The sequence below is a fragment of the Melopsittacus undulatus genome, chromosome 4 (genome assembly GCF_012275295.1).
Source record: "Melopsittacus undulatus isolate bMelUnd1 chromosome 4, bMelUnd1.mat.Z, whole genome shotgun sequence".
In the NCBI taxonomy this organism is placed as follows: domain Eukaryota; kingdom Metazoa; phylum Chordata; class Aves; order Psittaciformes; family Psittaculidae; genus Melopsittacus; species Melopsittacus undulatus.
In genome coordinates, this window is record NC_047530.1 from 85,592,319 (window position 1) to 85,617,327 (window position 25,009).

The 25,009-nt window shown below is 39.4% G+C and overlaps 1 protein-coding gene and 1 long non-coding RNA gene across 2 annotated transcripts; one reads left to right on the top strand and one right to left on the bottom strand.

Moving 5' to 3' along the window:
- Nucleotides 1-7,558: 7,558 nt before the first annotated feature.
- On the top strand, nt 7,559-24,511 carry LOC115947259 (leucine-zipper-like transcriptional regulator 1). Its single transcript, XM_031053201.2, has 9 exons — nt 7,559-7,888; nt 8,340-8,399; nt 16,632-16,894; nt 17,544-17,623; nt 18,409-18,487; nt 20,053-20,099; nt 21,068-21,188; nt 22,101-22,287; nt 22,624-24,511. Exons 3-9 carry the CDS (start codon nt 16,732-16,734, stop codon nt 23,297-23,299), a joined length of 1,353 nt encoding a protein of 450 aa, XP_030909061.1. The 5' UTR covers nt 7,559-7,888; nt 8,340-8,399; nt 16,632-16,731; the 3' UTR covers nt 23,300-24,511.
- On the bottom strand, nt 11,077-23,384 carry LOC115947260 (uncharacterized). The gene is made up of 3 exons (XR_004081206.2): nt 22,344-23,384; nt 18,092-18,211; nt 11,077-14,384 (listed from the first exon to the last, which is right to left on the bottom strand). It is a non-coding gene; the product is annotated as an uncharacterized lncRNA (long non-coding RNA).
- Nucleotides 24,512-25,009: the final 498 nt, after the last annotated feature.

A 25,009-nucleotide genomic window follows, 5' to 3' on the forward strand; every position in this document is an offset into this window, starting at 1 on the left:
GATCTTGTTTATTTGAAGCATACATTTGGCTGTAGTCTACTTGGGGTATGGGTGGACCATACCACTGCATGGATTTGGATAATTACAGGCTATCTGCGGAATGGTCACTTCAATATCAAACTGTGAATGTCAGGCAATGTAAACCAGACACGATACCAGTAAAGATATTTGACTTACACTGGCAATAGTGAAAGCAAAGTCAAACACTGTTCTAAAGGAAACAAAATATTTCACCAAATAAATAGTGTCAGGAAGCTGCTTGCAACTGGCCATGAGCTATACAACTCCCTTTTCCTTTCCTGTGCCCTATCTGTCTTTAGCAAGTTTCCTCTATGCACACAGACCTGACCCCCATTAGTTAATTCATACCATCAGCATTTTACAAGACCCTGCCACAGAAACTGCTGTGTCTCTAATTCTGTTTTGGAATTTCTTCCTCAGATTAGGATTCACTTCCTCAGTATGTTAAATTCACGGACAGGGAAGGGTAAGGTCACTTCTGAGGAAAAAAATGGAGAAACCCTTCCTCCAGATTAGTTTTGTTTTTCAAGTCACGTGAGTGGTGGCAATTTACACCTGTATAAGAAATAGGACTCCAACAGCACTTCCGTGTTACCAAAATATTCATGGCAGAAGATCACAGCATTTCTTTTCCCAGTTGTTTCTGAGATTAGTTCTGGAAAACAGGGGTGCTGCCATGTTTCACTAAAGATACATAGAGAGTGTTCTGCCACCTCAGTGTTACTAGTCTCCTAATTTTAATGCTACTGACTGAATAATAGATTTTCATTGCTAATTAAGTATCAGATCATGGTGCATGCTTTCCACATTATTTATACTTTAAATGCCTGATGATTTTAGGGAGAGTATAAGCATCTAAATGCCTTTATGAGGCTTGGTTTTGTTCTTAAAAGATGAAGGGAAAAATGCAGTTCTCTAGAATGTGTTTGTTTGTCCAAGGCATGGTCAAAGCACAGAGAGCTGGGAACATAAGAACTAAAACCTACACAATATGCTTATGGTCTTCTCTACTTGAAGCTTTCCAACTCTTCTTCTGCTTCTCCCTCCCAGCTGTCCTCAGCTTGATTCCACTGGAGTGAGCAATTGTTGAAGATACAGTGTGTACAATGAATGCATCAGCCATTTCTGGTCCTTCAATAACTGCATTGTCTAGAGCTGCTCAGATGATAGTTAATAAGTCTTGCAATTAATATATTGTGAACTGGTGACCAGCTTCCACAAGGCCATCTACCAGTGATACCAGAGAGGGTCAAATCTCTGATAGCCTAGTGATTATCAGTGTGAGATTTTCATTGGTTTCAGTGGGATTTCTATCAGCTTGTTATTTCCACTGATGAAAGATAAACCATTTGGAGGCTACTAAATCTTAGTTACATATAATCCCTGATGTTCTTTCTAATGCTTAATAGCTCTGCTCTCACTAGTTATCTAACTTAGTCTGAAGCTAAAAGAGTTTTTTTCACAGGTTAATACATACATTACACAGAATTTCCTTTTCCCTCTGCTTACTCTCATTGTTGGCCATCTTTTTAATAGGAAACTGAGAACTAAGAAATTGAGAGAACAGAATAACCTATTGAACCAATTTCACTCCACAGCATAGCTGACAGGAAAACGGCTGCCTCAGCTCAGGGTTCCAGGAATGGAAAAACAGATGTTTCTTGGCTACGTGTAACAGATGTTATTCCAGTTTGAAACAACATTTTATAATGCAGAGTTTACGTATTTCCAGAGTATTTGAAGAATGGGAAAATGGAAATTTCTTGTGAGTCTTCAAGTAGTGCCAAGCATGCCTTTTATTCTTTCTCTTCCCCTGTCCTCTCCTTTTCCTCCCTTTATTTTTCCAACAAACTTCCCTGGTTTAGCATTCCTGTGGCTGATACATACACCAGAACATGCATTGGTACCTACACATCTCAGATAATCAGATCAGGCAGATTAACACTGCCACAAACTTAGCATGTGACCTTGGGCAAGTCATTCAATTTCCCTGAATCACAGTTCTTCACTTGTGCTACCTAGAGCTTTTAAGCTTTCCACAGCAGTGTCTCTCTCAACTACCAGTATCTACAATAGCTAGTGCAAAGAAACCATAAGAACATAGTCCTGGGGTATTACCATAAAATAGATTTTAATAATTAACAACCAGCTCTTCAGTAAATGTTGACACTACATAAAACAAAGTGAGGGGATACACATATTCTTATAGGGTAATTGCAGACTATCCTGTCAACTATGGATGCTGTAAGTCCTAGCATAAAGTGGGAGGATGAAAAGGCAGAAGAGTAAGACAACAGTTTCTATCCTATTGTCTGGCTACATTCAGGTTGCCAGTGTTATTCAGTCATAACAGCCAATTCTTAATTTTGAGCATCTTCCCAGAGTGACCAAATTATGCTCAGAATAAGACAAAACCAAGGAGGGCAGGAAAGGTGTGCTGAAACATTCGTGCTCTGAGCCTGCCAGGTTTGCCTCTGAGTACCTTTAGCACATGTACAGGAACTCTTCTGTCAAGCATCAAAGAACTAGTGTGATATTATTCTCATGCTACAAATAGAGAACTGAAGGGACAGCATACAAGTGATAACCAAAACCAGACAATAAAGATCCCAAGTGTAAGGAACTGTGCATTTACCAGCAATAAGCTTTAGGCCATATTTACACAATTTCCTTCTTCCAGTTATGTCAAGTTATTCACAAGAGCTGGCTGTGATAAAACACTCTAAGTACTTCCTTCCCTGGCTGAAACCAGAGATATGCTACCAGCCTCAAAATAGAAAATGCCTCATCTTAAATTGATTACTAGCTTTCTTGTTGGTTTTGGTGGAACTGACAGTGGAGGAGATGACTTTGCTGAAAGAGTTCTTGAAATTCTCAGACATTCCTAATATTCTGTACACACTTGGGGCTGGGGAAACTGAATTTTTTTTACAGGAGAGAGATGTCACCACCTATACCAACAGAAAAGGAGCAGAAGCACGAATTTAATGAAGATATTTCCCTGATGTTCAAATGTATTTGCAGAAATTTTCTGATATTCTCCCATACACTGCATTGATACATAACACATGTACAGTACACATTAAGCCAAATGTGTTATCTTTAGTAAAGAGTTACTGTAGATATGATTCTATTCCACTAGAGAGCTGAGATAATAATGACTTTCTAAAATGCAGATTTAGTCCAAAATCGATTCCTTCTCAGAAAACTAAATACTTTCTGAAGGAAAAAAAAAAAAAACCCAAATGTTGACTTTTGCAGAATGATTATTCTATGTGAAAATAATTGAGCCATTTTCCAAATACTTCAAAATCAAAACATAATATTTGGGACTAGAAATTATTGAAACATTTGCCAAACATTTTAAATACAAAGACTTGACACTTCAAAACACTTTAAATGTTGTTAGTTTTGGTTGGTTTGTTTTTTTTTACAGCCAGCCATAGAAGAATTTTCCTGTATCTTTATAGAATAATGTGTATAATACGGCAGCCTTAACGATAAAAATTCTGGCATGCAAAAAAGAATTAAGTTAAATTATTAGAATTTACTGTAGCCTGTAACAACACAGACGAATGGAAGGTGGGCACACTTGGGCTTTCGTGGCCATGGCCTGCCCCACTCCTTGTATTTAAGTTCCATAAATTGTTTAAAATATTATCAATAGAATTAATAGCCAAATATTGCTTCTCAACATCTGGTTCATATTCTCCTCCCAGTTATGCTGCTACAACTCTAAATTAAACTGAATACCTTACATGAAGCCGCTCCAAATTTATGACGGTATAAGAAAGAAGTGAACTTGGTTCTTTGTCTTTAAAAGATGCCCGTGATTGCAGCTAAGTAAAATCCCCTGCAGTTACGTACTCTGTGGCACAAGAGTGCCATCCAGTGGTAACTCCAAAACCTGTACTCGCCGAAGATAGTCCTGGGGATGTGACTAGTAGCAGGTACTGGTTGTAACTATGAACCTGACAGCTCCAAACCTAAACTCCTAAGTAGCTGTTGCTAGGCTGAGAGGAACACTGCTGTTAAAGAGTAATAATTTCTCTTTTTTTTTTAAGCAGTTTTTCATACTGAGATCGTTTCCACAACTAATACAGATTATTTTTTACTTGAGCATAGGAACATGTTGAAGTGGGAGGCTCCTGGGCTAGCTAGACTTAGAACCAGTATGTACCACCATTGTAATATATGCTGCATCTCAGCTAATAAACTGTGACCTTTTTCAGCCTCCTTTGATGGCAAGGGATTACTCAGTTCTGACAAGAACACATCAATGCTGATTTGAGCATCCTTGTACAGAGCTTCACCACCTGCTCTAGATGTGTCCTGTGTAGGGGACAGAGTTGAGAGTGCAAGTCACCAAGTTTTGAGGCTGGTTTCAGGTGAATATTTGTGCACCCAGACATCAATGTGACTACCCTGATCTGCCAAGAACAGGCCCTAAATTCAGGCCCTCCACTTCCTGTGTGCTTTATCTGCACTAGTATATTATAAAAATGTCTTTTTAGAGGGAACACATGTGATTGCAAAGACTCAGTCCCACTAGCATCCATTAGAAGGGTTTGAAAATTACTTCTTGAACTGAGCCACTCTGGGGGCTTGAATGGAGTAACATAGTTTTTAGTTTCCGATTGAGGAGCTGTGAGACAAACAAGTGCCCAGCTGCTTAGCCATGTTGCGCTGGTGTAGATATGGGCTCTGACAGAGAGGCTCTATACTGCAGAGTAGCTTACATAAAAAAACACATTAGATGGCTCAGGAACTTAGACATGATGCAAGGTCAGACACAGCTCACTGGGATTTTTCACTATCTCTTTTAGATTTCGGAGCTCAAATTCTGCCATAAATTCTTAGGTTTTGGACTTGGTCTGTAGTCAATAAAAATAAATTCTGGTTAAAACTCTATGCATTTATTGTACATTTTACTGATCTACTTTATTCTCTGTCTCACTCTCTCCCTCATCTGTAATGTTTGCCTTTGTAGTTAACAGTATCTCTTGCAATGCAGATGCGTATGAATAATTCTGCCTGATTCACCTATTTGTCTGGCCTGATTGCCCACAGATTAAATCATTTCGTACAATGCTCCTGTTAGTGTTCTACATTCGTCTTACTTCTAAATAGTAATTAAATTATCTCGGGTTGTGGGGTCATGATTGCAGATAATACTTGCAAGGCAGAGAGCTCATCCCAATAACCAGCACTTTCTGCAATGGTCTCTTGAGGAGATGCAGAAACAGGAGAAAGGATACTTTTATTTCTAGGCAAAATTCCATTTTGATGCATCACTTGCACTACCAGGTGAGGTGGGATGAGATACTGAAGATTCAGCTTGGTTCTGTGAACAATACAACAGTGGAGTTTCTCCCTCTTAACCTCTGTAACACACTGGTGGGATGCATACAAAGAAACATAATTTTGCATTATTTCTATGGTTGTCTACTTCTGCTTCACATTTCATTCTGTTCAAGAGTGAACAGGTTTGCACTAAAATGGTACAAATAAATGATTTTACCTAGAATTGGCCTAGCCTAAGTAGTCAGAGCCAAAACTATCTGAAATACTAAGGAGTGTTGAAAAGAAATGGAAAACATTTTCCACTGAAGAATAAATACTTGAATGCTGAAAATGACACTAATTTGTCAGGACTAAAATTAATATGGCTTGACCTATTAATTTAGTGCAGTACAACTGTGTCGAGACTATGAAAATAAGAGACCAGTAAATCAGCTACTTGTATGCTTTGTAGCAATCCTTGTATTACACATATGCAGTAAAATGAAACAAAGGGTCATTTATATTTTTTAGTTCCATAGCAAATAAGCAGAAAAAAAAGTGTCCTCCTATATCTTCAGAGGAGTTGGATTCCTTTTCTGCCAATGAAACCCATACTGCAATCCACAATTCATTCAAAATGTAAGAAAAAAACCCAAAACCTTCAAAATAAACAGAACCCAAAAGCTTATTACCAGAAACATAGATGTTGTTTAGTGTCTTCAGGATAGACACTGTGTCCCTGCATTTGTTCCATAAATTGGGACAAATATTTGCCAGTCCCTTCTCGGATGAACTGCCTTCTCCTACGTATGATTTTATTGCTGGCTTCTGTGCACAGGTAGAGCAACCTTATCAGAATGCGAGTGTTTTGCCATTGCAAAAGACTGCAGTGGGCAGTTGCAGTGACAGGATTAACACTGATGCCTTGTCCAAGGGAAGCTTTAGAGCAAAGGTGGAATACAGAGAAAATAATAATATACATTTTCTGAAACCTTTTTTGTGGCTTGCTATTTAGGAAATAAAGAATATTGATTGGAGGGTGTCTAAATTTAGTGAAACCTTCATAGTTTTCATATTTGATCAGACTAGAAATGAAAGGACAACTGGCATAATCACACCTATCCAGGGTGCAGACCTCAAAGGGTGAGCCAAACCTAATTGCTCTCTGCAGATACATAAGGAGCTGCCACCTCCTGTTTCTGGTGTGGACAATATAATGTCGGAAATAATTAGCTAATCTTTTGTTTAAATAAAGCATTTGGAGAAAAAGCTAAAAATAAACACTGATTCATTCCTTGTCAGGGAAGTTTCTCCTGTCAATTATCACATTGTTACTGCTGTTTTTAATCTAGTCAGATGGTGAGATTGGCAATCCCTTCTGCAGGGGCTTCTGGGTGTTATTTTGTAGAGAATCTTGCTTGAAGGACTGATTTCTGCTTTTATGGGAGCCAGTGGGAGTTTGGCCACAGTCCTTCACGCATGTTAATTTGAGGGACTTCCAAATGTTAGCTAATGATCTCAGAGTTCTTTTTATGAAAACTGTGTGGGTTTGTTTTGGGGTTTGGGTTTGTTGGGGTTTTGTTGCCTTATTTGTTGTTTTTTTGTTTTTTGGGGTTTTTTTATTTGTTTGGGGTTTTTTTAAATTCTTAGCAGGAGGCAATTAAGAAGGTCTGTGGAAAGTTCTGCACTGTAGGTCCAGATCGGCCAGTAACGTCTAAAATCCTATAATGAAAAAATCAGCAGCATATATTGCTACTGTACTCAGATATATTACACATAATATAATATTATTGAAGGTTATTAGTTATATATTATTTATATTATTTCTGTAGTCCAGGCCACATGCTTTGCATTGCTATGGACTGCGTGTATCTATTGGCCTCCACTTATGGTAACTTGAAAAAGCAATTGCGGTCTTTCTTTTTTAGGAGCAATACTAAAGAAAAAGCAGTAGCTTCCACCCCAAAGCAGGAAAACATGTCAACATGGAAAATAGAGGCACTGTGGGTGGGGGAGTTTCATTCCCGAGTGTTTAATAAAGCCTTATGTAGCTGTAAAGCAGAAGCAGAGAGAAAATAAAAGCAAACCCCGTGGAAGCTGAAGCAGACAAGCAGAAAGCCAAGGGCGCAAGTCCAAGCAAGCACTGGGGCTGTGGCTCAGAGAAAGCACACAGGGAAGGAACTTTGTGCTAAATGCTGACTTAAAAGAGCTTGGAACTGAGCGCAGAAACAAACTGCTCTCCGTGCACACAGAAGTTTGTCTCTGGCTGCGCTCAGGCCAGAACCAAGATTTTACACATTCCTCACGAGTAACAGGGCTATACCGAGGCAGTACCGAGCCCGCAGGACCCGCGCAGCCTCCCCTCCAGCCCCACCCGCTGCCCCGCAAGGGGACCCTGCAGAAGGGCGGTCCCGCTCCCGCGATCTGCCCCCGGCACCCACCGGCTCCTCCCGGAACCCATCCCCACCCTGGGGACGAGCAGCACCGGCAGCGCACTGACCGCTCATCTGCGCGCCTCCGCCGCGCAGGCTCGGGCAGGGGCCGAGCCTCTGCCTAGCCCCGGGCTCACCGCTGGCCTTGGGAGGTGAGGGGGAGCCGGGGATGAGGGAGAAGAAGGCCGCTACCCCTGCGAGCGGAGGGTGGGTCCCAGGTGCCGCTGGCGAAGCGGGACAGGCCTGCCACCGCCGCCGCACCGCGGCAGCGCCCCTGGCCTCACGCTGTGCCCGGCGGCCTCAGGGGCCCCGCTCGCGGCCGAGGGCTGGCAGTCTTCTTTCCGCCGCGGTGCTGGCTGGGCCGCCCGGGGGCCGCTGGCGGGGATCTCGCCCTCCTCCGAGGTTGGGTGCGTGTGTGTCCGTTTCCTGCAGGGGGTCGGGGTGCGCGGGGTGCGGAGACCCCCCGTGAGGGCAAGCCTGAGGGGTGGCAGCAGGCGCAGCCACGCGGGTTTTACTCCTGGCCAAATGCCGACTCAAGAGAGGATTAATTTGCCTCTTTTGTTTTCTGTTTTTCCGGGTTTTTTTACCTCCATACGCTGCCAGGACCGAGCCCCGGCTGAGACGGTGATCAGCAGCCCTCCGAGAGGAGATGAGGGTGCCGAGGTGAGGCCTGCCAGGGGCATAAGGGCACCTGCTACCAACACAGCCACCAGCCAGAGCCGCCCGGCTGCCCGCCCAGGAGAAACCAACGCCTGGGGGCCTGCGCTGCCACCCAGAGAAGGGGAGTAGAGGGCCAGTGGTGAGGGCATTGACCGGCTCTAGTGCCTGCACAGCATCACAGGGAGCACTTAGCCTTGCAGCACACACGGTTGTACTGTTGTACACCACTGCTGTTGTACACAAAGTTGCTTTCGTCCAAAGGTACGAAAGGAGACAAAGCAAGTGAAAGGAAGGAAGCAGCGTCAGCACTGTGCTGCCAGGAGACAGCTGGGGAAAGGGGACCTGCAACTTCCGTGGTGCTGTGCAGGAGGTCTGCGGTAGGCCAGCCAAAGCTCTTTTATCCCTGTTTCCAATTTAGGATATTCGCCACCCTCCTTTTTCTCATTCCCTTTTCCACAATCAAAGAGCATAAAGCACCAAAATGCCTTCTACTAAGCAAAAGACAAAGAAATGCAACCATCCAAAACCCAAGCCAAAGTGCATTTGGCTTGGGATGAATATTGGACCACGTTAGCTGGGAGTGAGGACTTCAGAAAGTCAGGCTCCAGTCAGAAATACACCCTGTCATTTGAAGTCTGAATATGAAAACAGCTTGGAAAACATTTTTTCAGGCTTGTAACAAAAGACTTGGTCCTTCTTTTGCTCTGGTGTCTAGGCTACATTGTGCAGTCTCATGCATATCACTGGTTTTATTCACATGAGTAATTCCATTTGAATTTGGAGCGACAACTTGTATGTGTAAAGTTACTCATATGCTTTCTGTCTCCTTTTTATTGTGAAATTATGTGGGTTTTGTTTTTTTTTTTCATTTGCTGGTGCAGTCTAGTTACTGTTGGCATCAAGGTTATTGTGAACCATCATGGTTATTACTGTTTGTCAGCTTGACACCTTTGTTTTCCTTGCCAGACTAAAAGCCTCTCTATGCAATCTATTCCAGCTATGCAATTGTATCATCTGTTTTTATGCAACCATCTTTCACCTGACAGTGTAAATTCATTTTCCCTATAAAAGATCCTTTTTGTACTCAGTTTTTTCTCCAGTCATTACTGACAGTCTTTCCAGTTGTGCCATCTGATTCTTTCTCACGCAAGTGTCTCATGACTTCTCCCATACTGTGTAATCTAAATTCATACTGATTCTAACATGATATCTGGATGTTTTAATATTTGCCAGCATTTGGAACATTTTATTATTCTCATTGCCATATGCTCTCTCTTTCCTCCCTCATATTTCTTCAAGCTACAGCTTCTGCTGTTCTCATAACCTTGTATGTCTTCTCTGTTCCATTGCTCCATGTTCACCTAAGGGCAAAATGTCTTGAGGACAAGAAAAACACATTGCCTATCTTCCATGAAACGTGGCATTAAGTTGTAAGTGTGGCCCAGTGTTTTATTAGATGTTCCTTTTCCTCAGTCAGGGGATATAAAGAACAAACAAGTGAAAGTCAATGCATACCTTTTTTTTTTTTTTTTGTAATGGAAGATAGTAGCTTTTCAGTGATACACTCTCAGCTGTCAAGTATATACTATAGTACTCTAATTTGTGCCTGAGGAGAGTAGGCAGACTGGGCAACCACTGACTGCTTTGTCAACCAGAGTCTTTCTTCCTAACCTAGCAAATTTCATGAATTAGCACAAGTAGAGTCTCCATTAGAAAATAAAGTATTTTGGAGCTGCTGCAGCAGCAGCAGGTCATGAGATGACAAGAAGATACGTTCAGTTACACCTAAGTACAGATTTATTACATTGAATCTCCAGGGCATCTATCTTCTGTATCTTAAAAGAATCCAACAAGTTTTTTGTGAAATTGCTAAATGATGCCTTCCAGGCACATTGAATGCTGCTATTTCTGGGGGGAAGGGGTGATGACCCATGTATTGAAATTGCCTGTTTCCAGTTGTGACAGTACGGATTACTTACAGGGAAAGGATAAAAGGCCAAATACATCTTAGCCTGCTCTGTAACATGGTGGGAGTTTCTTATTTCTTTTTCCTTAAAGTGAGAGGAGCAGGAACTGTATTTCCCAGCTTTGCCATATCTAGAATGTGAAAAATTACTTGTTTGTCTCAGCTAACTTCCAAAGGGCCATCTTGCTGCAGTGACACCTCAAAGTCAGGGTGTCTATCCCAGTTATATGGTAAGACAATAACAGAAACTGAGCTCTTGACACGTCTATAGGTGGAGTTGCCAGCAAGACCCTAAACAAGATTTGAAAAGCATATTAGATTTCCGGAGTAAATATTCTATTAAGGACCAAAAATAAATAAAACACACACATTGATTATCATCACAAACTTTGGTCAGGCATGGCTGGTGTACTGGATTTGTATGTCTGTAATATTGCTGTATTTGTGCCACCTACAGATATGTATTTCTGGAAGCTTTTTCTTCAAAATTAATTCAAAATAGATTGCAGCCAAATAATTAATTGGAGTGCTTGAAATTATAATTAAGGTTACTTGGGGACATCAACTACTCAAAAATAATATATAGTTTCTTCTATTTATAAAAAGCCCCATTCTTAAAAAAAAAAACAAACCAGCCTCCCCCCAAAAAACCCCAAACCCCCAACAAAACCCAACAACTGGATTTTTAATTTATTAAGGAAAATAAGGCATGAAAGTAATGTAATATAGATGTATTTATTTTTTGTTAGTACCATAAAACTTATTTCAGTACAGTGGCAAAGGTAATTTCCTGACTGATATACTAGAGGTGTATATAAATGTGTAACAATCCCAGAAATATTTTAAGTACTCATTTTTTTTCCCAGATACCACTCCCTTTGCAGTATTTGGGAAATTAAATATTTATTGTATTACTCCAAGCCAGGTTGTATTTGTTACCTTTAAAATGAGAAATATACCTAGCACACAGAAAATACAACTAAATATATTTATACTTCTTTATTTAATAAACTCTTATATTTATTACTTCTTAAGAACTTTGTAATAGAGATGGAGTAGTGCTACACAGTAATGAATATAATGAATTTATTTTCTGAGTTAAAGCTTCTAAAAATTAAACCAAATGAGACTATATTAATAATATCATTTTGCAAAATTAAATTTGGAATTATATGCAAACATAAATTTATTCTGAAAATTGTAAACTAGAGCTTTAATACTAATGTTGTCTGAATTAAAAGAATGCAGTGCTTTGCCTGCAGAGCTCAGAAGCAGGCAGACAGTGTTCAGAGAAGAAATTTGTGGTGCTGTCATCTGTTTTGCAGTAAAGATGCCAGTGCTCTCTGTGGTCTAAGGACTCCACACTTCAGAAGTAGTAGTTACATATATAGGTCTACAGCATATAGAAACTAATTATGCATGACTGTTCCAGAAGAGTTTACCTCTGAAATACCTGTTCAAAACATTCTGAAAAATCATTCTGAAGCAGTGAAATATAACAATGATAATGTTTAAGAATACTACCCTAAAGTTGTTAAAATTCCAATAAGGCTTATTCAATATTAAAGGCTTTCAGATTTTCTGTAAATTTTTAGTATGTTCACTCTAAGCTCTATAAAGCCAGTGGAGGTGTTTATTATTTTAAAGTACCTGTCATTTTTCTGAAATCAGGATGGAGCTGGGGCCCTGTTTGGATTTGTAATTTTACAAATCCTCTTTCTGTCCTTCCACTTCCCCTGTAAGAAGAAATAACAATTTTCCATCTTCTTCCTTTTGTCTTGACTACTTCTGTTGTGAGTTCAGTCATGTAAGTACCTGCATGTTTTATAACACATAGCAAAAGCAGGGCCCTTACTTCAATTCAGAATTCTAATAATAGAGAAATATTACAGATACCCTATATTCCTAGAGTCAGTCTGGTCTTTGAAGCTGAAATTCTGAAGCTGAGCATCTCTGAAAATTAGTTCTTGTATTTGGAAAACAAAAACACAAAAACCCCTCACCCCAGAAGCAGTTCGTAACAACTTGATTTTAGGAAATAATAAAATAGGAAACTTGAGGATACTAAAGTTTATCACACATAGTAAAGTCTTGCAAGTAAATGCGATATACTGAAGAAAGGCCTTGCCCTCTAAACTGTTCTAAACTAAGTGGGTTCATTTAAAGAACTTTGTAACTGCCTCACAAATCTTCAGTCAGTTTCCTCCTTATTCATGCAAGCAGTCCCATTGGAACAAGCATTACAATAAAACTACCACTAAAGGGAAGGTTTCTAAGATAAGTAGAACTGGGAAGATCTGTTATTATTTTGGAAGAGCAATAAAAAATAAGAAAATACAGTGTTCTGCATGGGGAGGGTCAAGGGTTGAGTTCAGAAAACTGGGTAATTAACAAGAAAATAGACATACACACACTGTCCTCCCAACCCTCCCCCCCAAAATAAAGTATTTCCTACTTTCTTCCCCCAATATGAGTGGTTTCATATCTCATTATATTTCAAAAGGCTGGATCCTTTTAAATGTGAAACTTAGTTCTGAGTATATTGAAAACAGATGGAAATGAATCAGGGGCCTGAGGTAGAAAAAAGCTGTAATGAAGATCATATTTAAGTAATACTTTAAATAAATAAATCATTTGTCTCCAAAACCACATGTAATAAAAATATGAATAATTATATAATGAACATATAAACTACATTTCCTGAAGTAATTCCTGTCTTTCTACATTTCCTGAATTATTTGTATTATGAAACAGTAGTGTAGTGCCATTAACTGATAAGCACTCTGTGCTATAGTTACTATGCTAATTGCAGCTCTTTAGGTCCTTGTCTGGCAGTTCCTCCAGCCGTTCAACAATTGGGATTGATTGCACAGGAGCTATATTTAGAATGAAATAGCAGAAGAGTTTGGAGAGCAGCAGCCATTTTTTTGTGTGTGTGCTACATCTGTATCGGGGAAAAAAAAAAAGTTGTATAAAAATGCCCTGAGTTGTCCTTTTGGGTATTTTTGTGGAAATCCTGCTGAAGTTGGAGCTTCCTATTGGATAACTGATCTTGCTTGTACCAAGTTGAAGCTGAGGTCAGGGTTGCATGACCCAAAGGATACTGCTCAGTGACATTGATCTCAGGAGAACAGCAGTTTTTTCTCTGGGAATGGGACTGTTGAGGTGAACAGCAGATAAACTTTGGTGCGGCTGGTTCTATAAAAAGCATATATAAATGCAGGAGTCAAGTTTGTACTTTAAAATACCAGTGATAAAAGGCAAGACTCGAGATTAATTTTGAATGTGTTTTTTCCCCAACTCTGAAATAAAACAATTTGTGAACTGTGCTGTTTGAGTGATTTTAGATCTGCTTTCAAGAATGCTTTATGCCAAAAGAGTAGTATATGGCCATGTTTCACAGGGGTCAGTTGATGCTCAGAAGGTGTGACTGGGAGGAGGCACCCATTCAGTTAATCCCTGATTGGCCTTTTATTATCTCACCCTGCTTGCTTGCCTTACACAGAGTTCAGCTAGGGTAGATAAACAAGTGGACAAGATTTTGTGGCTAATCTACTATATAAAATCAGGGCTGTCATCTTCTCTGAATGTTTGTATAATAGAAGGCAAGGTTTCCAGGAAGAATAACGAACTTAAGTACGTAGGAAGAGGAATAACCAGTTCTATAGCTTAGGGAAAAAAACCCAAACCAATACTCAAGGGGACAAGCCTATTTTACCTTTCTAAAGTATTAATAGCAAAGACCTATCATGTTTTGCACATTATATCAAAAGTAGTAATACCTTGGCACTCTCACACAGCACTGTATCAGAAAATTTGAAATGTTTTACTAAGGAGGAGTCTTTGTCCAAGTTTAGCTGTAGAAGTAAATAAATTAATTGGCTGTGGTTACACAGAAGCTTGGCAGAGTTAGGGGGAGAGTCTGCGTTTCATGACGTCAGCTGCTTTTCCCTTTTCAGTGGCACACTGTAAAGTACTACAGACACCTATAATGCGTCATTACTCCGTAACTGCCAATTCCCCTGGAAAAGAAAAATGCACACCTTTGTAAATGCTGCCAATCTTGTATTCTTTCAGAGACAACATACAAAGAATATACTTTGGGTTTCTACAATAATAGCGTATAATACTAGTTTGCATAAAAAAGCTTTGAATTTGAATAGCTGGTTTTGCCAGAATATGCTGCAAGAGATTCTCTAGCATGTTTTTGTCACTGAATATATTCCAGTCTTGTAAATGATAAATTTTAAATAAATTGGATGATAAATTAAATTAGATACCTGCATTTTGTATTAATATGAAACAATATATATATTAAATATTATTATCTTCTGTAGCTTGTTCTACTGTAATCTTTATTTATCCTGAAATTATGTGCAACTTCCCCTGGACTTCTCTATAAGTACCTGAAGAGAGGAATGCAGTAAGGATTTATCTTGTAAATATTTTGTTTAGGTATAAATATTTTGTTTAGGTATAAATAGTGAGAAGTACAAATTTCAGATATAGTCAAATTATAGACTTACACTTTCTCCAAATACAATATTAAATATCTGACGTAGCATGTTGTCCCATTGTGTCTATTTTGATTTCAGGAATAAAATAACAGTTAAGCTGTTCATATTTTATAAAGGCTGTGTCCTAACTTTCTGTATGTTTAACAGCAAGAGAGGTCAGTAGTATTGAGGAGATACAGGGTTACAGTTCACTTGATATTTTTAGGACAGTAGCAGTGTCAATACCCCAGAAAATGCAAGGACCTGGGATAATACACGTGCTACAGAAAGCATTTCATACCATGCATGGTACTGTCCCGAGGTCAGCTAAGTTTCTTTCACCAGCTCAGCACAAGCTTGATGGGGCCAATTTGATTTTAAGGAGGAGTAAGTACCAGTCTTCATGTTCTAGAGTTATAGGAGGCTACTGCTGTTCTGGCCTTGAGCTAGCTTTTGAGGCAGCTTACAGTGAGTGCTTGAAGACATCTACATCTAACCTGACTTTGCAGATTGAGCTCAGACTATCAGCATCTTCAATAGCCTACCTGCTTAAATGGCAATTTAGAGGTGTAAAGGGCTTCTTTTTTTTTTCCCAGATTTTACATTGGCACTTTGCTGACAGGTCCTACAGCAGGGATTGTGTAGGAATGGCCACTGTGTGCAGTGCAGCAAGCTGTGAGCTGGAATGACTTGAGTTTTAAATACACACCTTGTCTCTACACCCAGTGGAGCAGCAAACTGGAGCAGTCATGTTGCAGCTGATCTGCCAGGGCAAATCTGCTAGAACCTTGAGGAAGTAGGTGTAATGAAAGGGCAATGAGGACAAACATGAGTTGAGAGCTACAGGATGTTATCCACTGGGATCTATATGCATAACACATTCAAACTATACAAGTCAGTCATGGAAAACACTGTAACTGTGGAAGAACAAACATTACTTTGCAGTACTTAAGAGTTAACAGTGTGTCCATACTAATAGATTGTTACCCAACAATTTCCATCCTAGGTCCTCAATAGGGCTGGAATGAGGCTTTCACTGAAACAGTCTTAGATCTGGGAGACTTTGTCACCTCATTTGGTGACATGTATCACCTCAGATACGTTATCAACACAAATCTCAGTATTTAACCTAATGCCAACAATATTTTATGTGTGTGTATGCTTCATAAAATGATCTACTTCAAAACAGTGGTCATGATATATATTGAAGAGGATTAATAGAGGAATATTGCTCTGGGTACTTCTGTCTTCACAGAACACAGTGACATCTTGTGGCTAATGAGGGGATAGTGTCTTTTTTCCGAGATGCATCCTAATTTCAGGTGGTTTAAAGATGAATCCCTAAATAAATTCCAGATAATTGCAAATTATTTCCTCCACCAGTAATATTCACTCTTTCTGAATTTTGTTTGAAGTACAGGTTTGTTTTAAGTTCTTTTTAGCAGCGAAAAAACAGTGAGCCTTGGTTCCAGCATATTGCAAATGTAGGGTATGGGAGTTTAGCACTTGAGCTCACTGATGTTCTTTGGAAAACTTTCAACTCCAGGAATGCTCCTGTCCTAGTCTTGCTGATATAAGACTCTGCGAGTCAGCATTTCAAATGGTTTACTTAAGTTACCCTGTTATCATAGATTGCCAAAACTGTCAGGGTGCTTTTGATGGGAATGAAGAGAAAACACAGTAACTTTCTATCACAAGGCAGATAGAGAGAGAGAAAAAAAAAATCTTCTTTTCTCTGCTTTTTTTTAACCTTTTTTTTTTGTCTTTTTACAGACCAAGCAGGGTTTAAGTCCTGTCCCTGGTGTTTTGGGATCCTCCCCTGACATGGCTGTCCTTTGCAAGTTGATATTTGGATAAGATTCTAGTTGTCAGCATGAAAGGAAAAACTGCACAGTGTGATTGGAAATCTGCATCCCCAAAGAAGCCCTCTCCCTGCGACCGATATAAACACGCTTGCATTATTTGTAGAGGATTTCTTTATCTCTATGGAGGACGGAACACCACCAGTCTTAGGGATTTTTGGCGATACAACATAGGTAAGTTTGCTCCTTTCACTTGTATATCAGGATTAAAGAGATTCTGCATCCAGTCATCGTAAAATCTGGGACACTCTGTAGTTAAGAGATGAACACTTTATCACCATATAGAGTCTCTCAATCAAAATGATGGCTAAACTGCATTTTGTTCATTGCGTAAATGGTATGTGTTTGCTATTCTTGCAGGTATCTCAGAAAGTTCACTTCCTTTTTTTTCCATTGACCAGAAATACTGGGTCATTTAAACTAGCCTAGTTCTAACAAGGGCTATCTTCACTCTGTAACATGGGAATAGTTTATGCATGTGTTAATAATGCATTACCAAATATGACCCTTGGTATTTTTTGGTGTTCCCTGTGCAATTGTTGCTGCTAGACAAACACATACAATTGTGCTGGGCTTCATGCTCATGTAATAGAGTTTTGGTGCAGGTAACAGTATAAGATTAAAATGAAAGCAATAACAAGGTCAATTTCTATTACATTTTAAGTTTGCTAAATAGAAGGGGAAGTGTCTCAATGTTCTGAACTAACAGAGAGGAAAGATGACAAAATGCTTCATTTTTTTTGCCCACTGACTGATAGTGCAGCCAAATTCAAAGCCAATCTTTTCACCTTTTCCCTAACATTTTTGAACTGCTGCTTTATAGTGAAAAATGAATGGGAAATGCTGAATTGCTCAAGAGATGGCCCAGAAGAACTGGAAGACCATTCAATGGTGGCGTATAAGGTAGTAGACCAAGATTTACATTGTTCATATCCTGATATTTTATTTCCTATTATGCAATTAAATAAAATGCTGTAGGTTATTATGTACAGAAAATACTTTTATGTTAGTGCAATTCTGGATGTAGCTGTATCAGTGTTTTGGAATTTTTCTGAATAAAGTGACAGTAGTTTAGCTTTGCAGCAGTGCAATTTCCTCAGTCATTGCTCAGTACGTAATAGTAATACAAAATAAAGACCTTGGCAGCACATTCTTTGACTTAGTAGTATAGTTGTAACAGTTGCTCTGAATTCATTTGCATGATAAGCTACACCATAAAAACATTCACTTAAGAATTTGCACTGAAAAAAGATGAGAGAATGAAGGCAAATAACAATTACAGTTTTGCCTATGAGAGGAAAACAGGATTTAGGTTATCAGGAGCTGCAATACAATGAGATATTTCTATAAATATGCATAATCTAATATTACCTGAGCAATGTCTCCAAGAATTCCAGATCCACATCCCTCAAGCTGTCCCAGATTGAGAAGGCAATGAGTGGTTCTGGAATGCTGTCTCCATTAAAATAGCAGAATGTTCACCAGGCTTTTCTTCCGGGCGGGGATAAAGACAGTACTAAAAGTTGGTGGCATTTTATGATGGCCTCCTGAACTGTTAGTAGATCATCATATCCATTATTGTTAATTAAGTTTTGGTGATGGCAGCCTTTTCATTTAAGAGTTGTTTTAAAAATTGCTTTTATGCTATATGTGTACCTGTGAGTGAGAAATGCTTTTGTATTTTGCAGGGCAATCTGTACATATTTGGTGGGATGGTGGATTCTGCTTTTACGCAAGCAAAAACTCCTCTCTGGATATATGATATTGGTATGATACACAATAGTCAGTCTTTTCCATGGGACATTCCAAGTCCATAGGTACTAATAAATAGTGAGAACCAAACTGTTTTCTGCTGCTTGTAACATAGTCGTCCCTAGGTTTTACAAGAAGTAATGTCTGTAAAAGCATGTGCAAATTTTTCCCCTAAAATTAGGCTGTTAAGCTATCAAAGAGTCAGCTCTTACTTTAATTAGAAAGTATTTTATGGGAAAGTTTTACGTATTTCAAGCTCTCAGAATTTCCATTCCTCCCTCCTTTCCTGTGAAGTTTACTATTTCATCATAAACCCCAATAATTATTACATTATAATATTTAAAGGTTTTTTTTCCTTATATTACATATATTTTAAAAGCCAAGCTCTTTGTTTTATTATCGAAGAAAGGAAATCAGCGAACTATAGATCTCATTTGGTGTTTTTACTGAAAAAAAATACACAAGCTGGCAACAGAAATGATGGAACAGGAGAAAGCCAATATAATTAAATAAGAAGGTGAGAAATTAACATCAGCATTTCCTAACACAGGCCTTTTTTTTTTTCTTTTTTCTTGAGAAAGAGCATTTGGTATCTCTTAAGTGTGTTTTCTAATAGAAGCAGTGCAACATTTGAATTTAATAGCAGTGTCATACACTATATATTATCCCTTTTGAAACACTGTGTTTAGTAATAGCTGCTTATTTTGATGGCAGATGGAGGAAAGAGAGAGAGAGATTGAGCTCTTTTTGAGCTAGTAAATCTTGTGGCAAGACCAAGATCTAAGTTCCCTGGCTTCTTTTGCTACTTTACTATATAACCTTAAGTCAACGTTTGAGTTTTTCTAAATTCTTTCTTTGCTTTCCACTGTTTATCTGAAATACCTGCTGAAAGAACAGAGAACCTCAGGTACGATATATTTCATAGGAGAAAGCATTTTATTACTCACAGTACTTCTCAGTGAAAATTGGGAGTGAGATATTCAAAATCTGTTGCATATCTAGTTTTTTCATGGGCATATTTAAAATCTTTCCTGGCAAGTATAGCTTTTAGCACTGTAAGCTTGCACTGCTTTCTCATTCTACCTCTGGTGCTGCGTACCTAGTATTTTCTCTCCATTATGGTAATCATAGATCAGTAATTTCTGACTGTTACTTGAGGACTAATTTTAAGGGATCTGTGAAAAGGAAAAAGAACAAGGCTGTTGTCATAAGGTTTACATAATAAGTAGGAGCCATACATCCATCAGTAAATCTGGGGGTTCTGCATGTTCAGAAAATGCTGAAAATCACAAATTATTTCTGCACTGCAAAATCTAGCCTGAGGAAACAGCAGGTACAGTATGGTATCTCCATGATTTGGTATCAGATAAGGATACAGAAAAAGCATTTAATCTATGTCTCCTGTAAGTCTTCTGGTGCTGCTGTCTTACTGTGAAGCAGATTTCTTCTTGCTTGTCAGTGGAAAACGCCAGGATGAGACTTACTTGAAAATGAGATCAGTAATTAGAAAAATTAATGTTGGAGGAGTGTCCTCTTGTGGTCTGGGATATAAACTGCGCTTTATTAAAACAATCCCCTAGATTCTGCAAGATGGACAGAGTGCTGTAACGTACCAGCAGAGACTGAGGTAAGGAGCCAGGAAGTGGTGAATGTGTGAATCAAATGCCTGTTGCTTTGTTGATTAAACAGATTGCTTTGAAATATGTTCCCCCAAACAGTTCCAATCTCATCTCTTCAGAGACATGTGGCTATACTTTATTTCTTTGCATTTTGAATAACGAAGGCTTTTTTCTTCTTTAAAACATTATTTAAAAATATGGCTCTTAGATTTTAAGTCCTATATAAGAAGGTAAGTCCTGTCCTCTACTACTAATGTTTCGTTTTTCTGATATCCTCATCAAGGAAGGTAATTTTAAGTGGAATATTGCAACCATACATGAAGTCTGAGCTTTTAGAAGTAGTGCTGTGAAAACAGATTGGCAGTTACACTAATAAATTTTAAAATGTGAACAAACGAACAAACCAAACACTTGCCTTATATTTCATTTTGGCTTTAGCTGGGCCTCCCCAGATTTGGGTTCACAAGTTTTAGCAGTGCCAAAATCTGCTGTAGGCACAGTGGGAACCACCTGGTTTCCTTCTCAGAGTCTGGGACTTGTGGTGGGCAAATTCACATCAAGCAACATGAGGGAGTTCCTCCTGGGACTAAAGGCTCTTCAGTGAGGAGATGTTCAGGGTGGTAGAAAGGGCTACATCCCCCATTATATTCCCAAGAGTTGACCAATGTATTTACAACATGCCCTGAAACTTTGCCTATCAGTAGTTGTGAAAGCAGTAGTACTGATGGGAGTGCAGTACTCCCATCAGGGGAGGCGGTAGGTATTGTGGTGGACTTAAAAAGGGAGGGTTGCTTAGATTTGGGAATGGCTTCTATTTGCATCAATACAAATCATCAGTGGTGGATTTATTCTGAATTTTCAAAGAAGTTTAACAAAACTCAAAGCCATGGCTTTCATTACTTGGGAATATTCCCAAGACAGACATTGCTGCTGATACAATTTGATCTGTTAACAGTGTTTTGTTGAACTGTTTTAGAGCTTGTCACCAACTAACAGAAAAGGTCACAGTGCAGTAGTATACCACTCCAGCATGTACATCTACGGGGGGTACTATGGCATCAGAGGCATTTCACAGGAGTTTTGGAATTTCCATTTTGGTAAGTTAAAAAGCATAAGGTTTTGAGCCAGTGTATGATCAAAACGATGACTGCTGCAGGAAGCATGCCTGGCTCTGTTAAATAAATTCTGATCAGTAGAAATGTTCAGTTAGTTTTGGCTTCTGTTTGACAGCATTTAATTATGAAGTCTGTCAATTAAATTAATACCCAGCTGAAATGAATTCTGCTGGAAGAGGTTTTGTGGTGTTTGCCAGTTTTAGAGCTGAAAATCAGGGAGAATGTTTTGTTCACTACTCACTCGAGTCTTCAAGGATTACCAAAATCTGTCAGATGCAGCAGGGACCCTGACTTCAGCCTATTGATGCCACCTTTTGAATTTCAGATCTAGAACTGACCATGGGGAGCCAAACCTGACAGGAGACAGTTTCATTAGCATATTCATCACTAATCTGGGGGTTGCAAACCAGATGACTCCCAGACACTTCCTAAATGGATAACTTCTGTTATATGGTGGCCATTCAGTCACTATTTTGAAATGTATAATAGGTTTATCTCATCTCTCATTCCCTCACAGGGAGAATAAGCATAGACATTGATGAAGGAATGTTTTTGTTGACTGATTTTCCCCCTCTCACAGCCAGAAAATTATATTTCTGTGTCAGAGTTAGTGAATTAACAAAGCTGTAGGAAAAACTGCTCTGTAAATAAGATTTCCGTGACATCTGTCATACAGAAGCTGACATTTTGAGTAAAAGTTTATTTCAAAACTGATTTTTGAAATGCACCTTTCAGTGTTAGAATTTATGCTGTTAACTTAAAGAAAGCTTACAGCACAAACCCTTACTCTCCAACAGCATAGTTACTTTCTTCTTGAAATAAATCACTTGTGAAACACCAGGGATATTTACTAGGTAAATATGGTACATCTATAAATGAGTATTTTGCTTTCAGATACAAGAAAATGGTTGTGTGTTTCCACCCCATCTCACAGTACTGGCCCAGGACCTCGGCATGGCCATTCAGCAGTGGTTTATCATACAGGCATGTACCTCTTTGGAGGACTGATGGGGCTGAGTGAACAGAAGGACTTATGGAAATGGGACTTTGTAAGCAGCAGCTGGTCCAACATCAGAACAAGGTAAATGATACTATTTGTTACACAAAATTAGCACAGAAAGAGAGAATTAATCTTACCATTTGATACTGTGTGCAGGTGGAGAGGGAGATGTCCTTTCAGTGACTGTAGGAATTTCTCAGATCAAGATGTAGTACTGTTGCCACCCCTGGGGTGCCAGTTGGCTTTGCCTGGAAGAGCTGTTGGCAATGTGCTGATGCAGCTGTCAGTAGTGCAGTTTTGATGTCCCAGTGCAGCTGTTTAGTAGTCATTCTTCTGAATCAAAAGAAAAAGAGAGGCTAAAACCAGTGTCACTTTCCTGCTGGTCACCCCTTAACTGCTGGTTTCTCTTACATTTAGCCAAGGACCTCCTCCAGTGGTAGGTCATGCTTCAATAGTCTTCAAAGACTCCATGCTGATTTTTGGTGGAGGGATTTCAAATTCCAGTCCTAATGATGACCTCTGGATGTATCATTTCCATACACAGACATGGAAGAAGCTTAGCATTATCACCAAGACAAACTTTTCTCCTAAAATGTATCACTGCATCTTAGGAATTGGTGTTGGTTTCCAAACTACTTCAGATTTCACTGGTACGTTCCCCAGCCATTGCAAGAGTAAGCAGAAGGACCATTACCAGCTGGTGACCATCCCAAAGCACACTCGCCTTTGCAACTACTTCCGTCAGCAAACCGCATACCAAGCATTAGGCAACGAGGCAAGCGATGCAATTGAAATGAAAACCTTTAGCTTGCCTCTGGGGTTGGGGGGCTTTTGTGCATTGCAAACAACTTCAGAGGCAGAACTAGACACTAACAGAGCAACGAGCATTTTGTCAAAGGATGGGTCTCTGCATCTGCTTGTCTCTTCAGAAGAAGAGACTTTTGCTGCTGCTCAGATGGTTGGAGAAGAAGAGGGAGCCAGCTGTCAGCTGGCGCCTGCAGTGGATACTGATGTGCTGCTGCTCATTGGGGGTAAACCTCTGTCCAGCTCATCTGAGATCTTAGTCAGGCAAATGGAGTTTGGCAGCTTGTGATCTCTTCTACTGCAATTACCATAACCATGCCAGCAGGTGGTAAACCAACTGCGTGCAACTGTCTTCAGTTTCCTATGGGCACACTGGGGAAAAAGTAGTAAAACCTTCTCATACCAGCTCTGAACAGATTCTTACAATGTGAACAAACCCTAATACGTATTTTAAGTTAGAACTTACATATAAGTCACAATTTCTGAGAGGAGCATGTTGGAATGATATTTTTTTGTTACTTTTCTTCTCATCAGTTAGTATCCTTCCAAATTGCAGTGGCTGATGCTGCCTTGAAAATTGGAACAAATAACCCTTCAGCTCCCTAACTGTTATTTCAGGCTTAAAGCTTGCTTAGTTTGCACATGCATATGCACTTTGAAATCTGCATTTGAATAAAGTTTGTGCATGTTTCAGTCACACTGGAGGGATTTGACGAATCTTAACAGCAACATGACATGGCCTAGACATATTAGGAAGTGAAACGTAGAAGACGCTCAAGGATTGCATTTAACCCTGAGGAAGTGAAACCATGTGTTCCTCCTCAACATCATGTGCAGCATCAGAGCAGAGGAAGTGCATTACGCCTGGAAGAACAAAACAGTTGCCAAGTGAATGGTAGGCTTAATGCCTGAGCACAGGATCAAAAGGAGAAAAAATGAAAAGAGGAAGGTTTGACAGGAGTGGCACAAAACATAAGCTGTTCTGGCTGGTAACTCAAATTTTAGCCACAAAGAGATTTCTGTGTTTCTCACTCCATCTCTCTGTGTTTTGTCAACATACATAGTATTTGTTACACTTTCCCCTCTATACTAACAAATCCTGAGTTCATGTGTGGCTGGCTTTAATTTTCTGAAAAGAAAATGTGCTCCTTTTTTTTTTTTTTTTGGAAAGAGAATATTGTCCAGGATTTCAAGCATTTGTTTCCATAGAGGTTACTGAGACTGCACCTCAGCCATCTTTAAGAAGAGATCCTGATATTTGAAATTACTGTAAAGTGTAACTTAGCACTTCTGACATTTGAAGAGATCACTTTTCAGACGTTCCATGGGAATAATGAATTTTAAGTGAGAGTGTTTACAGATACTTCTATCACTTCTTCACAAGTAGCTTTCACATTAATTCAATAGCAGAATTATAGATGAGTTCACAGAAAGGCTACCTGAGATTTGGACTTCCCATGGGCTTTGTTTGGAAACAGAGAGGATAGTATGTAAATAAATCCTGTTGCATTTCATGTCAGTGTGTGCCCATTTCCTGAGCTTTCATGAATTTAAAACATGTGTTTATGTTTTCAAGCAGAAAAAAGAACTTACCTTTCTGCACAACAAGTGTACTCCCACAAGCCCCAGTAATCTCATGGCACTTCAGCCAGCCCAAGCTTTGAGTTTCTTCTCCAAGAATGGGGAATTGCTCACTTTAAGGAGATGTGTTTGGAAAGGATGTTAACAGCAATTGAGTTGAGCATATAGAATACTGAAGCATATAGAATACTGAAGTTCTAAATCAGCAGCATGTTTTTCCTTTGCTGGCTGACATGCCTTGTTTTGGCATTCTCCAGAGAGTTGCTGTAACGTACAGACTTTTATCTAGGGCTGACAAGGAAAGAAAATTTAACTGAAAAGGGCAACAATAAACCAGTGATTTTCCAAGTTGCAGGAAGTCTTCTTGGCAGCTTCTGGTATCCTGGGGATGTGCAAGAGCCCCAGGAAAATGCCATCC

Coding starts and splice junctions, on each gene's coding strand:
- LOC115947259 (XM_031053201.2), top strand. CDS start 16,732: ATGAAAGGAAAAACTGCACAGTGTGATTGGAAATCTGCATCCCCAAAG. Junction 17,624..18,408: donor ATTCAATGGTGGCGTATAAG/GTAGTAGACCAA, acceptor TGTATTTTGCAG/GGCAATCTGTACATATTTGG. Junction 20,100..21,067: donor ACGTACCAGCAGAGACTGAG/GTAAGGAGCCAG, acceptor GAACTGTTTTAG/AGCTTGTCACCAACTAACAG.